At 41.2% G+C, this 17,643-nt stretch overlaps 1 protein-coding gene across 1 annotated transcript in view; it reads left to right on the top strand.

Annotated features, from left to right (window-relative positions):
• ARHGAP26 (Rho GTPase activating protein 26) overlaps window positions 1-17,643 on the top strand; it is a 3,815,868-nt gene that overhangs the window by 2,207,639 nt on the left and 1,590,586 nt on the right. The window contains exon 16 of the mRNA XM_044069158.1: window positions 11,094-11,152. Coding sequence (XP_043925093.1) covers window positions 11,094-11,152 — 59 coding nt within the window. The remainder of the gene's footprint in view (window positions 1-11,093; window positions 11,153-17,643) is intronic.

Here is a 17,643-nt window from a genome sequence, read left to right as displayed (position 1 = left end):
GCCAGACCAGAATCATTTTGAATCCATACTCCTAAATACTTCATTTTATCATGTCCCCATAAATATGGATATTGCTGAACCAATTCATATGTGAGTACATAATTTACTGCTATTGCCTTTGTTTTAGCTTCATTATTTTGTTTTATCCCGAAAAGATTTGAAACTGTCTCAAAATGTTCTACAACACTGTAATGTCTCTTTCTGGTTTTGTCAGGTATAAAATAATACCTGCAAATGGAGACAGCTTTTCTTGACTACCATACCAATTATATCCTTGAATTTCGGAGTCCCTTATTTTCTTTGCCAGTGGTTCTAAATATAATTCAAATAACATAGGGAAAGAGGACTCCCTGCTCAAGCAGAAATTATAAGAGAGGACCCCACACACTTTAATTTTCATCTCTGATCCCTCGTAAATCCTCCTAATCAACCTTATAGTTTTTTCAAGAAATGCAATTGATTCCATTGCCCTGCTCATAAAGTCTCAGCTTGCTCTGTCAAATGCTTTCTCTGCATCAAGACCCACCAACAATGGTGCTTTCTTACTTTCTACTTCCCTCTGCATCATTGATGTTCTGTTAACGTTTTCACATGTTTGGTTACCCTCCACAAAACCACATTATACAACGACCCTCCATTAATATTCCAAAACGTGCACGCTGATTGGTCAGCGTGCACATTGTAAATCAGACTTATACTAATAGAAAACGGTCCCGTCGCCCGGATGTTTTCCATTAGTATAAGTCTTTTTTTACAGCAACGGAGAACGCAAGATCTCCGTTGCTTTTTAGACACTGTCTCGCTATATTAAAGGAGTTTAACATAGTGAGACAGCTTTAAAAATAGTAACTAAGATCTTCCTTTCTCCATTGCTTTTTTTAAGGCTGTCTCGCTATGTTAAACTCCTTTAACATACCGAGACACTTTGTAAAAAGCAACGGAGTTCTTGCTTTCTCCGTTGCTTCCACCCACAGCTCTGATGTACTGCGTAAGCATACACATGCGCAGTACATCAGGACTGCCGCAGAATACCAGACAGCTGCGGAAGGGCAGCAAGGAGGCATTATACAATGCCATTATTTAAGAAAAGTAAGTATTTTTTCCTTAAATAATGTCATTGTATAATAGCAATAACCCACTTCTGGGTGTGGGTAATGCTGGATTTACCCACGGTTGTCTTTGTTTGGCCACTTGGCCTTCGCCCTCGTGACCAAACCACACCAACCGTGGGTAATCCAGCATTACCCACACCCAGGCATGGGTTATTGCTATATTGATCCACATCTCTCAATTCTGGCATTAACTTTTGTCATTCTTTAACCATTATAGACATGAACATGTTATAATCATGGTTTAGTATTGAAGTGGGCCTGTATGAAACTGGATCTGATGGATTTTTACCCTCTTTAGGTATTACAGCCATCACTGCTTTCTACCAGGATGTGTACTTCTCCTCCTCTTAAAATACTGTTAAACAAATCCTTCCAGATCTTTATCAGTTTTTTTTTTTCCTCCTAGCTTCCAAACTTCCACAGGAATACCGTTTGTTCTTTGGGACTTTCCTGTAAACTGGTTATACATCACAATTGTTATCTCATCTCCTGCTTTCTTAACCATTAATAATTGAGCCTCATCTACCTCTTACCATGGCATATTTAATACTTCCATAACTATTTCCATTTATATCTTTTCTCGATTTCCATATTTCTCTGCTTTATACAGAATTCCATAGAATTTCCCAAATACTTCTAATACCTGTACAGGATCTTTTGTTGCCTTCCTTGTTATAGGTTCCCTAAGCTTGGTAACAGCCCTTTCTACTTTCTGTTGCCTGAGTCATTGTGCTAAAAATTTGTGTGCACTAGTGTTGTTATTAAAAAAACAGTTGCTTAACAGCATTCTTTCTGAACTCTTGTACACTATTGAAGTAATCCCTTATTTTCTGCTTAGCATTCTGCAGTTGATCCTCATCTTGTTCTATGAGATTCCCTCTATTCTGCAATACGTTAACATTTGTCAGTCCCTCTAAATAATTATTGTTACTTCTTAACCACAGCTCCCTTTCTTTTATTTCCACCCTAGTTTTAAAGTCCACCTTAATTTTATCCCACTTCTTAGCTACATTTTCAGAAGTCATTTCTATGTTCTCGAATAGCTCCTGAATAATCTTCACTATAGGTGGGAAATCATCAGTGTCTCATTTTTATTTCATTATCCTGTGTTTTTATTTTAGTTATTATTGGCGCATGATCTGAAATAGGTATTGGGTGCATATCAAGACCTTCAATTAAATGCACATGTTCCTGTGAAATGTAAATTCTGTCTAGCTTAGCCGAGTTATTGTAGAATGTTTCTGGTTCCATAAACGGACCTTTCATGGAGACCATTTCTATATATTTCCTTTCTCAATATATTTGTGAAAATGCCACCATTCGAAATATTGACTCTTTTGAATCTGTTACCTGTTATTCCTCTTTTGGGTTTTATGATAACATTAGATCTAAAGTATGCTTATTATCAAATCTCCATAGTCGCAGGCTTCAGGCATTTCTCCAGTTCTCTGTGTCTGGGACACATTTTTAGTTCCTTGCCTTACACTTTGGGTTATCTACAGCTCCAAGGGTGTTTACAGAGTGTCTAGCTCCAGTGATAGCTCACTGCAGACTGCAAGCCATTTACAAATTTCCTTATTTAGACAACTTATTTGTCTTTGCAGAACATTTTCCCAGATGCCAGGAGTCCTTAACTTGGGTTTCTTCACTCCGTACCAGTCTTGGGATCCAAATAAACATTCAGAATTCCTCTAGCATACAGAATTGCATTTAATTGCGTTTCTGGGCTGCCTTCCTGACACATTTCAGCAAAAGGATTTTCTTATCCAGGAAAATTTGGATTTTTATATGGAAACTTTCCTGAGCTTCTCTAGTTAATCTCAGACTTTGGTAAGAGAATATCTCAGGATAGGGTTTTTGCCTTCTATGATTCTCATGATTCCTCTCATCAGGTTTCTCATCAGAAAAATTCAGTGGCTTTTAAAAACATATGGGCTCAATATTCTCATCCTGTGGAATTTCAGATTCCAGTTTTGGACTTTGCCAAAAAGGAACTGCACTGATACAGATGGTAAACAGGTCAGAAATCCAGGTCTCCTGTTTTCTCCTCCTGTCATAAGTTAGTCTGTAACTACAAGACATCTCAGATTTTGCTTGGGGACAGTTTCTCTGGTGGTGAAAGTGTAAAGACTATGGGACTCATCAGATAGATGGAAGAACATAAATGTTAATAGATGTTAGCTGTGATCCATACCATAAAATCTCTTCATCTGTGATCATCAGGATCACAACACCATATTGATGTGGTACATAAACAGGGGGGTGCCAGGTCTTTACCCTGTATGCAGGCAGGCAAAGATGGGAGTTAGTTCTTCAGCATGGTTTAACCTTCCATGAATCATACATTCCATTAGAGAAAAATGTAGTGGCAGATGAGCTGAGCAAGACCAGGACAGACCCTTATGAATGGAAACTAAACAAAGAGTACTTCCTGTAATTGATCCATGTTTTGGAAAACTTCAAATAGATCTGTTCACCTCTTTTAATATCAGGCAACTAAGTAAATTCTGCACCAGGACTCCTAGCAGGCAGGCCTATAAAAGAGATAAATTCTCATTTCCGTTTTCATAGATGATGTTCTTCGTGTTTCACTGTTGCAGTCATCACATTTGGGTTATCCCTGCCAGGGTAGCCCTTGGCCGGCCCAAATACCAAAGGCTTAGTATTTCTGCGTCGGTTGCTGTCACTTCAGGACTGACGTCAGGTCATCAGTAGTATAAGGTAAGGCAGCAGATGCCATTGCATCAGTCTTTCTTGCCGTGGAGCCCGAAGCAGAAACAGTTCACACGAGTGCTGGTCGGCCGCTACTTGAGTTTCGTCTTCCAAATTGAAGCTGAAGTCTTCTGAAGCTAAGTACCCCGTTGGGGAACCTTTTTTTTGCACTAACCGCTGTCAGAAAAAGTTAGAAATTGTCTCACCTGTGGAAAGCAAATACCACATAGAGACTTTTATTCTTACTGCGTCACTTGCTTAGGCCCAGACCACGATGTTCCACACTGTCGCTTCTGTGCTTTTTTCAATGCCAGAATGCCGTCGATCCCTTATTGTAGCTAGATATTTTTGCTTACAGTCCTTGAATTCCGATATGGCTTAGTTAAGCCATCCGACAGTAGATCTTCCAAAATAAACTTAAAGATAAAGACAGAGACAGACCGCACAGGTCCAAACTTACTGATCATGCTCCCGCTAATCTAGTCATCAGTTCTCCGGTCCTCATTCCTCATTGAGGCACTTTCGCAGTCCCTGATGCCCGCTTCTGTGGATTTGCAGGCTGCTACCGAGACCCTTTCGGAGTCTGGTATGCCGCAAAACTCTTCTTCGACTAAGGATCATGTGGTCGTCTCTACCTTGGATGGGTCCGGTGCCGCTGAGCAGGCACTGGCTTCCGAGGAAGCCCTTCGCACTACCGATTCTCGACACAAACCGACGACTTCTTTCACGACTACCATTCTTTCAAAAACTGCCGAGTTTCTTAGGCCCAGGTTATGAACCACACCCAAGAAACTGACGACCCAATCTCAGGCACCTGCTTCCTTGCCTCAATCTCAAATGCTTAAAATGGCAGAAGACCTTATCATGCTAATCAGGGGAAGCCAAGCTACCCCTTCAAAAAGAAAAAGAGATCTGCCCCCTGTAGTTTTGTCTGAACAGGAGTCCAATGACTGATGCATCTGAATATGAAGACATGTAACCCATCTCTGCTTATAAGGATTCTGATGCAGAGGATTCCATTTCTTCAGCCTCTCCCCGAGAGGATTTTTCCTTTGGGGAAACCCTTCACACCTTAAGGGAGCATTTCCAATGGGAAAGTCAGGACTACCCTCAATCTAAAAAGAGACTCAGGGAATTCTTAGATCGTCCACAGCACAGACCCCTGGCCACCCCCCCCCCCAGTCCTGGATGTTGTGGAGGATTTTTTCCTGGAATCCAGCTGGACTCCTGACACCATACCTCCTGCATCCAGAAAGCCAGACAGGTATTACAGAGTCCCCGACTCTCACAAATTTCTTTTTAAAAATCCTACTGCTAACCCTGAGGTAATTTCTCATGAGCCTATAGGAATTAAAGCAACCTGTGCTAAGAATCCCATCCCCTCAGATAGGGATTCCCGAGCACTAGACAGATGGGGTAAAAAAGTATGCACCTCAGCTACTCTTGCTGTCAGAGCAATAAATTGTCAGTTCCATATGCTAAAATTTCAGCAACATATCCTGGAACTCCTCAAACAAAACCTTTCCTGCTTGTGCAGAATCTAAAGAGTTATAAGAGTTAATGCATTCTGCAAGTCAAGTAACTAAACAAACCTTGCACTGTGGTTTTAATGCACCAGAAGCTTCTTGCAGGGCAGCAGTCACCGGTTCTGTCCTTAGAAGGCATGCATGGCTTAAGGAACAGCCCTTGCCAGACCATGTTGGATGCCCCCTTGCACAAAGACAACTTATTTGGTACTAAGGCAGAAGAGGTCTTAAAAAAGATAGAAAATCTATGCAGACGTTTACGGATTTCTTATAGGTCCAGCCACCCAAGTTTAGCAGGCATTGTCCCTCCAAGCACTGGTTCTTTCCTGCTCCCACCAGGTCAGTTCAGCCCAGACCACGGGGAACTAGACCCCACAGACAGTAGCCACAGAGAATGCAGAGAGGTAAGCAGTGGGCTTCCTCCACTTCAAAATCAGGGAGTTCTAAGCCACCCCCTTATGGAAAGAACTCGCAATGACTCTCCTCCCCCACCCCCTCCCTCTGTCCTCCTCCACTTACCCCTAAGAGGAAAACTATCCTTTCATGCAAACAACTGGGCCACCATTACCAATGACTGCTGGGTTCTCAACATAGTGTCCTAGGGATACAAATTTTCTTTCCACACCCTTCCAACTCCAAAAGGGTTCCAAGATCTACTGCCAAACCAGTGGGCAGAGGTGCAAAAACAAGTCCTTTCCCTGCTCTCCATGAGGGCAGTAGAGCACGTTCCTGCAAAACAGAAAGGAAAGAGGACACCTGGCACCCCATCCTCGATCTATCCATTCTAAACACCTTCCTGGTGATCCCAAAATTCATAATGCTCACCCTCCAGCAGCTGCTACCCATGCTCTCCAACGATGCTTGGCTAGCCACTCTAGACCTAAAGGAGGCTTACCTCCACATTCCTATCAGGGAATCATGCAGGAAATATGTCCGTTTCAGGGCAGGATATCAGCACTTTCAGTTCTCTGCACTTCCCTTTGGCTTATCTACTGCTCCCAGAGTTTTCACAAAATGTCAGACTCCAGCCATTGTCTTTTGCAGACAAAGGAATATCCAGGTTTACCCTACTTAGATGACTGCCTAATTCAGGCAGACAGCCAGGAAAAGCTGCTCAAGGGCCTGGCCTTTGTAAAGTCCCTACTAACCTCCCTAGGGTATACAGTCAACGAAATGAAATACAAACTGGTACCCACCCAAAGGATTATATTCCTGGGAGCAAGCCTGGACTCAGCATCCCAGATGGCATTCCTTACACCAGAAAAGCAAACCTTCCTGACAGTCTACTTCTCTCAATTAGCCACCAGACCCCATCTATCTGCAAGGAAAATCCTGCAAACTCTGGGGTTCATGGCATCTTGCATTCTACTCATTCCATATACCAGACTGCATATGAGGAAAATTCAGTGGTACCTAAAAGCCTTTGGTGTCAATACTCTCAGGACCTGGAGACTCTTATACCTATAATGCCTTGCCTCAGAAAAGATTTTCTTTGGTGGGGAACATCATGCTCCCTCAACAAAGGACTACCTTTCTCACCACCCCATGCCGCCCAGACCCTGGGATCATCAGATCATGCCTGGGGTGCACACCTGGATGGCAGCTGCATACAGGGCCAATGGAGCTCACAGCAAATCCTTCTGCACATCAACCAAAAACAGATGATAGCTGTCCAGCATGCCTTGATAGCTTTCAAGCTCCTTCTCTCCCCAGGGGCTCTCCTGATCAAGACAGACAACACAACTGTGATGTGGTATATCAACAAGCCGGGAGGGGCGTAGTCCTACCCTCTATGCAGGCTGGCCATGACCCTTTGCCACACAACCTCTGCCATGCAACTCCACCTGTTAGCACAATTCCTACCAAGTTCTCTCAACTCTCTAGCAGACCACTTAAGCAGAAATCTTCTGGATCCACACGAGTGGCAGCTCAATAGAAGAACCTTTGCCCTAATAACTCAGAAATGGGGTACCCTGAAGGTCAACCTCTTTGCCTCCCACACAAACCATCAGCTCAGCAAGTTCTGCACCAGGGAGCATCACTGCATGGCTTGGAAAGTGGATGCCCTGTCCTTCCCCTGGGTCAGTCTATCGGTCTATGCCTTTCCTCCTCTACCTCTCATCCCCAGCAATAGCTCAAAATAAAGGAGGAAAAACCAAGGACAATTCTTATAGCTCTAGACTGGCCTCACCAGCACTGGTACCCCTTGCTGTGCAGCCTGTCCCCCTCTGCCACCTTGGCATCTCCCTCAGATTTCAAACCTCCTGACCCAGGGAGAAGGAAAATTCATGCATCCCCAATTGCAGACACTCAGTTTGGCAGCTTGGCTTATTCCCTAACCCTCAATCAATCTGCCACCCTCAGCAAACAGGTTCTAGATGTTATAAGAGAGGCCAGATGCCCTAGCACTAGGAAGTCTTATGCTGACAAATGGAAAAGGTTCTGCATCTGGATTCAGGCTAAGGGAGCCAATACGGCACAGCCCTCCCTCCCTGTCATCCTGGATTACTTAGCTGACGTGCTACACAGTGGACTCTCTTTTTCCTCTTTTAAAATTCTTGCCTCTGCTATCTCTGCTCATTTTCCCACTGAGCAGCCCATTTTCTCACACCCTTTGATCAAACAGTTCCTAAGAGGGGCTAGCAACTTGAGGCCACCCAGAAGATCACCAACCCCAGCTTGGGACCTTAACTTTTTGTTGGAAAAGCTCACCCCCCTCCCCTTCAAGCCTGCCTCTTCAGCAGAGCTAAAATTTCTCTCCTGGAATACAGCTTTCCTTCTGGCCATCACTTCAGCCAGAAGAGTCTCCAAGCTGCAAGCACTCATGGCTGTGGAACCCTTCATCATCTTCCATGCTGACAGGGTATCCCTCAAGACTAACCCATTCTTCATGCCCAAGGTGGTGTCCAGTGTGGCTCTCAACCAATCCATTAATTTGCCCACCTTTTTCCCTAACCCACAGAACAAGGCAGAAAGGATCCTGCACTCTCTAGATGTGCACAGACAGCTCAGATTCTATCTAGACAGGACTAAATCCACAGAAGGTCTTATCAATTGCTGGTTAGCTTTGCTGCAGGGGCAGAGGGCAAAGCCATTTCCAAACAAGCCATCTCCAAATGGATAGCACACTGCATCCATTTCTGCTATAAACAACATGGAAAGCCTTCCCCCAAGGGGGTCAGGACTCACTCCACCAGAGCAGCTTCCACCTCTGCAGCTTTCCTCAGAGGAGTCCCCACCAGTGACATCCTGGAGGCTGCCACCTGCACATCTGTTCAAACCTTCACCAATCATTACTACCTACCTGTCTTCTCCAAATCCAGGGCAGGGTTTGCCTCTGCAGTCTTGCAGGGCATCCTAGCCAGCCCCTAGTTTCCTTGACTGCCTCCACCCTTTTTCTCAGCTTTGGGAATCAACCCAAATGTGATGACTGCAACACTGAAACACGAATAACAGTACAGTTGTGTACACTTACCATAAATGTAGATGTTCGTGTGTATTCACTGTTGCAATCCTGGTTTCCCTCCCTCCATCCCCCCCTCGTCTTTCTTCTCTTTCCTTAGAAGGGACATATTGGTATTTACTTTCTACTGTTGGGGTTCTTCCACCAGAACCTGGCTCCCACTTGGGGGCTACTGACAGGTTAGGGCAAGAAAAACTGATGTAATGGCATTGGCTGCCTTACTTTATACTACTGACAACCTGACATCAGTCCTGAAGCGACAGCAACCAATGCAGAAATGCTAAGTCTCTGGTATTCGGGCCGGCCGAGGGCTACCCTGGCAGGTATAACCCAAATATGATGACTGCAACAGTGAATACACTCGAAGATCTACATTTATGGTAAGTGTACACAACTGTACTTTCCTTTACACATTTCCATCTTTTCCACTGATTTCCAGAATAATTATGAAGATTCTGAACGACCCGTCATAAATTATTGTGGTGACTCCCTTTTGGCCTAGGCAACTCTGGTTCTCCCTTTGTTTGAAAATGGCCAAAGGCGATTACCACAAACTTATTCAGAGGCTGAATTTACTCACATAAGACAGAGGCTGTTTCATACACCTCAACCTGAATATTCTTCAGCTGACTGCCTGGATGATAGAATTTGGATAACTTTTAGGCACATTTTCTTAATGATGTACACCAGTTACTGGAGTATAAAAAGCCTACTACTAGGAAATCATAGAAGAATGTTCTTGCTGGTGCCAATTCAAGGACCTGAACTCTTTTAAGGCCCATCTACACGTGTTTCTTGATTATTTGTGTGAGTTATTAAGCCTGAGATGTATGTTTGGTAGATTCATTTATGAACTGCAAACTCCTTGATGTAACGTTTCACTGAATCAAACCTTTTCTACATTCCAGCTTATTAGAACAATGTCCTTTTATTTACTTAATATTTAAGGCTATGACTTAATGGCAGGAACGTCCTCCAAGTGGATTTAATTGCTCCTCTTTTTTTTTTTCTTATACAGAGGGTGGTGAACAAGAGTACATATGGCGCTGACTTTTTATGATTTTATACATTTCTTGCTGGGAGAAGCATATCTTCTCTCAGTACTGAACCACTTCTCAGTGGAACCCTGTTTCTATGCTTATGTACAGAGCATATGGGAATGACCATCACAGTTCTAATTGCATTGTGTTGCAGGAAAAACTTGTGGTTCCTGTATTTGAACATCTACTCGGTGAAACACAGTTTTCTGCTTGCATGGTTTGATAAAGCTAAAGAACATTGGTATATTAACTCAGTATGTCCCTCTGTCTTCTACTTTGCACCCTGTGATGTTGTCCTAGTCTGGGATATCCTTGAAGGTTACCTTATATCCTTCTAAAGGTTTGGAACTCTTCCAGCTGAGCTCTGCATGCTGTGATCTATCAGATATTCACCCTCCAAGTCACTGGTCATCTGGATTTGTCTTTACATGTTACCCCTGGACCCTACTTGTCTTCAGATTCAAAACTTAAGCATTCTTACCGCACAGAACACCTTACAGTTATGTGTACCTTTCTTATTCTTATAACTAGATGCACTGTGACATAGCTGACAGTGTCTTTTATTTCCCTCACTGGAGACCTACATATTCGGCTTTGAGTGTTTGTTACAGTTATTGAGCCAAATTATATTTTGCAGACATTGCACTTTTGTGGTTGTTGCTGCTTTTACTGTGTGATGTTCAAAATATAGGCTATTTTGTGCAATAAGATGTTTATTTTTGTAAAACCTGGATGGACACTACACTCACTTTAAATTGGATATTGTCTGTGCTCCATGTAAATCAGTCTGTTTATAATCAATTGTAGTTTCCATTGTGCCAGTCTAGGATAGTCGCTGCTATGTATTTTCATTACCCACTTAGTTTTAAAAATGTAAGAAGTCTGAATAGCTTTTCATTTGTTTCATTGCTGACTGTGTGTGTCATCGTCCAGTATTTAAACAAATGTTTGCAGAAGTGCTGCTGTGATGTGGTATTCTGAAAGCACCTGTATAAATATTTCAGGAAATGAATATATTTTTCAACACTGAAAACAACAGTTAAAGGGTTTTAGAAGAATTTGGTTTTCACTTCCACTGTAATGTAGAAATGTTCACTCTAGTTAAACTATTAACTTGTACCACATAACTAATTTGTAATGTCTTTGTGGGAAACTACTTAGCTTTACATTTATCCAACTGTATTATTATTATTATACAAGTAATTAACTTGTTTTTGTTTTATTTACTTTTTTCTTCCAGAATGCTTCCTGCCCCTCTTATGACATATCAGTTTCAACGAAACTTCATCAAAGCAGCCAGTAAGTGTCACTCTTCATCTTTCTGTTGGCTTAGATTTGCCTCTCTCCTCTGTTATCCACCAGAAATGTGGTACAGTTAAGCTACAGTGGGTGTGGTGGTAGTCTCATTTTACAGTGTGAAAGGTTCCTTTTCTGAAGACAAATGCCACCTATTTCTTTAAAGAGACAGACTCCACTATTTCGGAATTCTTCTGATCCTTTTTTCTTTATCGTAGTACTTGCACGCATACTTCTCAAGTGTACTTCATTATGATGAATGTTTGTCATAAAAAGTCTGTGTTCCAAGCTGTTCCACATTGAAAGTTCTGTCACGCATTCATTGTTAAGAATTTTTTAACTTTGCATAGTAAATAACACCAATATAAATATAAACTAGCACATTTTAACCATGCTGTGAGTTCTCAGTTATAGTTGTTAGTAAACTGTTAGCAAGTATTCAACTTTTTGCCCATTCGTTCCACATTATGAGAGGTACTATTCCACATTTTGCTGATGGAAGGTTAATATCTCTGCTTACAAGAATACAATGAAGTAATCAAGTTAAAGGAGTTCTTAGAAAAGTCATGAAAAATTTTATTTTTTTTCATTTCTTCAATACTTTTTTCCGTGCTGCCAGGATTTCTCTTCACTTTATCGTGATATGTTTAGGAAGTTACTGGAACTGGCTATTTCATATAACTTTACAAAACATCTCTTTCTCTCTCTCCTATTTCCACTTAAAGTTAACATGGTTTTGCAGTACCTGATTAATAACATATTCAGAATATTTTCTTTAATGTAGAATGATCCTGAATGTGTATTTCACACCTCCAAGTCTTTAGACCAGTCAAATCAAATAATCTAGTTATGAGGTTATTACAAAACACAAATGCTTGATTTGCTACAGTAAGTATATCTTTACAGTATATAATGAGATATTGGGGGATGGACTGTTGAAGTAAAAAAATGGAGTCTCATGAATGCTGCAGTGTTGTTTCCTTCAATTATTAAAATAACTCTGGTAAGGAAATGGAAAGTTAATTTGTGAAGGACATATAAACTAGCATTCCTAGGATGTTGTTCTGTTTGAGGGAGTGCCAGGATTTTCCTGTATTACTGCCAGCCAGATGATTTCAGAACTCCAGCAGAAAAAGACGTCTGTCGCTTAATTCTAGTGCTTGTTTGCTCTTTGCATATGGGTAGTTGTTAAGATAACTTACTGAGTTGCAATCCTCATTTCTGTTGGAGGAAAAACGTAAAGGAAGTGTTTCTTCATGAAGGGTGACTATACTACTTCATCTATAGCTGGAAAGTCAGAGTGTTTGCTATTTCAGATTTCTATTTTCTAATGACTATGCAGTAGCTGGAAACATCCTGCTGAATGTAAGCCAGTATATTTAAGGGGACCGATTCTGTTGTAGTAAATCCTGCTGCCAGGCCCTTTCAGTGGCATAGAGGGTAAAGCCTTGACTGTGACTTAAGTAATTCAAGTTTAATTGATGGCTAAGTTTGCCAGAGCTGGTGTATGGAGGGAAAGAGACAAAGCTCTGTCTGCTCCCATTTCCCGGGGGGGAGGGCATGAGTAATGTGTTGGTGGTATTTTGCTTATTTAAGCCCTGGTGGAGACTGGGGCTTGCAGCAGCCTCCAGGCTGGGTGTATGCGAAGGCCAGGTAGGTATCCCCATCCTAGGATGCAGGGCAGGCATGCTTCATTGCCCATTTAAGCCTACAGCTGTTTTGTCAGCCCACAGGCAATGAGGCTACAACTTGAGTATCTGTCTTAGGGCGTGAGGTGGACATCTGTTAATAGGCCTACAGCAGTTATGTCAGTTATGTCAACATGTAGGGAATTAAGTTTAAAACTGAGCAAAGCATTCTTCAGTCACTATCATCAGTGGTGGCTGCCTGGCAGCCTGCAACCTCTCATGTAGAAGCCTCATCCCTGCCAGTGTAGGAAGTGGTGCCAGTGGTCCTGGCCTGGAGGCGTTAAACACCTGGGTTTACCCTTCACAGACTCTAGGGAGATTGTGGTTGGATTGGGCTTAAGGAGAGTCCCACTGTACCCAACAGTGCAGGTTAACTTAAACAAACAAACAAAAAAAAAAAAAACAGAGAAAATCGAAAAGAAAACAAAAGTCTTGCTGTCAGAAAGTCGATTTAGTTTAAAACAACACTTTTTTTTTTTTTTTTTGCCTGTGACTTTGGTAGCCTAAATTCAAAATCAGTCTCAAGTTATTGGAAGGCTGGGTGTGACTGGGAAAATTTCAGGTTTGCTTGCTTGACTTTACTGAGGAAGGTATAATCAAACTTTTCTTGCATGGATTCAGAGCACCAGTCCCAATAGCAAGTTAAAAGTGCACATGGTCTGAAATTTAAAATAAACAAAAAAGAAAGCCACATACAATCATTTATCAAGTTTGACTTCCTCAGATCTAACATTTCCATCAACCTATTTTGTAATATTCTGCTTTAACTGAGGCAGCAGCCAGTATGACCGGGGGGGTTACCTGTTATAGCTTATGTCTTATTGATCATTAGAGTTCAGAAACCTCATGAAACTGGGCAAATGCAAAGCCTGATTGTATCGCATATGCCATACAATTTAATAAACTCAGGGTGTTCTTCATGATGGCAGCATAGGTATTTTATCCTCATATAGCAGTAGATGACCATTCATTGGTTTGTCGGTTGCAAGTGAGGGCATTTGGCTAGCACATCCAGTGTGAACATAGGATGCAAGACTTTTGGCTTTTCCCGGTTAGGGGTCATCACAGCGGAACTCCGGTCCGCTCATGAATGGCAGTGGATTTTTACGGTGCCGAGTTGCCAGCCCGATGCCCAACCATCAACAAAGGTGCACCCATTCACGCTCGCATCTACCTGCATGTCTTTAATGTCAGTCGACCACGGGGATGACATGCAGACTCCACACAGAAGGCACTCCAGCCGAGAATCGAACGGGAGACCGTCTCCACCACTGTGGCTCGGTACGAACATAGGATGTAATGTCAAGTAACTAGACAAAAGTTAATCAAGTGAGGTAAAAAAAAGCCTCCTGATGGTAGTACATGCAAATAGCAGACTTCTTAAGAATACCTATTTGCTAGGATATCTGTGCCAAATAAGACACTAGTGTATATGGTGCAAGGTTTCTTTACACATCTGATATTGTTTTTAACACTTTTCAATTCTTACTGTTTGAGTATCCTCGGACATTCAGTCATATCAGTGATAGTTAAGCTGCATAGTGGCTTTTGGTGTCATACCGCTCAACTGTCCAAATTTTTGTAGAATGTCCATATTTTTGCCTCATATTTTTGATCTGTTTCTCATAAAATCTGTGGTTCTCTGGCAAACCCATGATGATTGAATTTGATAAGTATTAGCAGACATTTGAGTTTCAATCTTCCTATCCTTCAGAAAATGGATGGTAACACAAAACCTTTTGTTCCATTAACTTTCTAAATTTATAAGGGTTAATATTTAAAATGTGTCCCTATTTTTGGGCCTTTGTCCCCCCTTTATTTTTGGCTTTGTCCAGATTTCTTGTGCTAAGAGGCTGAGAGGTATGCTGCTTGTACGTGTTTTTGACATTCATTCTCAACCATGTTGTTTCGTTCCTACTACAGTTACAATGTTAGGAAATCAGTGAAATTCCAAGTTATGAGTTCAGCATCATTGTACAAGTGTACTTGTGGCAGACAGGCAACTCCAACAGATTACTATACCCATTACATGCTCTTTTTGCATCCAAACCACAGTTGAGGATTGTGAAAACTATGCTCAGTTTAAGGTTACTAAGTTATGATGTCTAAAAGCATTACATTCATAGTTAAATAAAATGATGGATGTATTTGAAGAAAAAGTCCTATTTTTTCTCCGTACCAGTAGACTAGCTAACTTGGAGAGAATGAAGAATATGATTCAGAAGGTGCTGAAAGTATTCACAGAAGATACAAACATAGGATGTAATATCAAGTAACCAGACAAAAGTTAATCAAGTGAGGTTAAAAAAAAATCCTGATACTATTTTTTTTATTTATTTTACATTTGTTGACCGGGCTAGTCTGGCTGGATACATGTCCATTTTCAGCAGAGGCCCGAGAAGAAAAGCTCCACTAAATACTAAGTACATCACAAAAAAACCATTACTTCTAAGAAAAGCAAAATTTTGGAATTCAAAAAGACCATCCAGAGGGAAGGATAGTTTTAAAGAGAGACATATACACCATATGCAGTTTATTACATATTTGCATTACATATATGCAATTACTTATTAGCAATTTTACATAAATTATGCATAGTTAGAATTAGAACGGTTAAAAGAGGGGAGGAAGAGGCAAAAATAGATAAGAAGTGTGTATAGAAAAGGTTAATCAGGTGCATTGCAGGAACAAAGCCAATGGTTTAGGTAGAAAAGTTTAATTTTCTGTTTGAATAGAGGCAGGGATGTAGTCAAGGTAATGTCACTAGGTAAGAGATTCCAACTTCTACCTATAGTGTTAGTGAATAGAGAACCTCCTGCTGTATTGTTTACCTTTATTGATTTTGTCATAATTTTACTAGAAGTGAGTTGAGATTGTTGTAAGGGATTAGAAGTTGAGAGATTATAGGGTGTTGTCAGGAAGGTGTAGTATGTTGTGGGCTATAGTGAGTTGAGGGATTATTAGGTAGTTTTGAAATTGAGCCAGCCAAGTTGTTTTAGGTTTATACAATGGTGGGTCCTAAAGGGGTTACCAGTGTATGTTGTTATAACAGGTTGCAAGTTTATTAAGATTGATTTTTTTAAGGTTTGTATAAATGGGGGAAGCATATAGGAGAGTAGATAGGAGATGAGATTGAGCAATTTTGGTTCTAGTTGCTGGGGTTAGAAAAGGTTTGATATATAGGGATCCAATTTTTGTTGACAGTCTTGATGGTGTTATTAATATGCTGATCGAAGGAAAGATTATTGTCAATGGTTATACCTAAGAGTTTAGTGGTAGGATCAGGTGAGATGATGGTGCCATTGTTTGAGGAAATGGTGAAGTTTAAAGGAGGGAGGTGGGGAGAAGAGGAGAAGTTTGGTTTTGGCATTTAGTAGGAGAAACCATGTAGAAAACCAAGTTTCTACTGTGTTAAAGGTCTTTTGGGTCAATGAGGTCAGTTCAGTAGAGGAAGGGGCTGTGCAGATTAGGGTAGAATCATCTGCATATTGTATGCAGGTAGCTTGTGGGATAGCAGTCTGAAGGTCATTAATAAAGAGGGAGAACAGCAGTGGACCTAGAATGGAGCCCTGGGGAACTCCAATGGATATAGGCAAGAGAGATGAGATATGGTTTTCCCAAATTACTGCTTGTTGTCTGTTGCTAAGATAAGATTTAAACCAGCTAGTGGCCAGTTTATCACAAGAGAGATTTAAGAATGTGAATTAAGAGTGAGTGGTTGACCATGTCGAAAGCTTTAGAGAGGTCAATGAAAGAAGAGAAAGTGTTGTTGTTTCGATTTTTGTTGATAGTATCTACAAAAGATAGAAGGGCAGTGGTGGTGCTATGGTGGGGTCTGAAACCGTGCTGGCAGTTTGCTATTATGCTGTGAAGAGAGAGATAGTGTACAAGTTGTTGATGAATACATTTTCCATGATCTTTGCTAGGGGAGAGGAGGGCAATTGGTCTAAAGTTGGAAAGGTCAAGGGAGTTTCCACCTTTATGCAGTGGGATAATATAGGATACTTTCCAGATATCAGGGATGGTTCCTTCTTGGATAGTTCTGTTGATAAGTAAGGATATAGGATATGCAATTTCTTTGGCAGCTTTCTGGAGGAACAGAGAAGGAGCTTGTCAGCAGGAGGTGTACAGGGTTTTAGTTTGTGAATGAGTTTATAGATAAAAGAGGTAGATATAGGTTTTAGAGAGAAGTTAGAAGAGGAGGTGGTTATGTTAGTTGGTATTTCATTTGTTTGGCTAAGGATTGAATAGTTTCAGAGAAAAAGAGTTGAAGACATTTGCAGTGTGGAGTGGGGTATCTGGATCAGTATTTAGAGGGGAAGGAGTTTTGCAGTCCCTGGGAGAGAAGTCTATTTACTGAGGACCAGAACTGTTTGGAGTTGTTAATATGAGTTTCCTGAAGCTTACAGTAGAAATTTTTCTTGTCAGAGATTATTGATTTTTTGCAAGATTTCTAAGCTGAAATTAACTAAATCAGGTTTTGTCTATCACATCTCCATTTTGTCCATGCTTTGTTTCTAGCATGCATGAGTTTTAGTGTTTGAGGTCAGCCATGGGGCAGGTTTGGTCTTAATTCTAATGGAGCATGTGTATTGAGTATGGATAAGAATGTAGTATTAAACAATAATACTGCTTCCTCCAGAGGAAGTGATTTTAAACAATTCCATTTACATGTTCTCAGATCAGCTTTAAAGAGGTCTATGTTAAAATGCTTGAGAGATCGAATTAGCCTTGTATTAGGGAGGTTGACATATTCTGATTTTAATCTAGTAATGTAGGTTAGGCAGTGGTCGCTGATGTCATCTG

Source organism: Protopterus annectens, chromosome 4.part0, assembly GCF_019279795.1.
Source record: "Protopterus annectens isolate FY-2018-M chromosome 4.part0, PAN1.0, whole genome shotgun sequence".
Lineage (NCBI taxonomy): Eukaryota > Metazoa > Chordata > Ceratodontiformes > Protopteridae > Protopterus > Protopterus annectens.
This window is presented reverse-complemented; position numbering and strand designations above follow the sequence as displayed.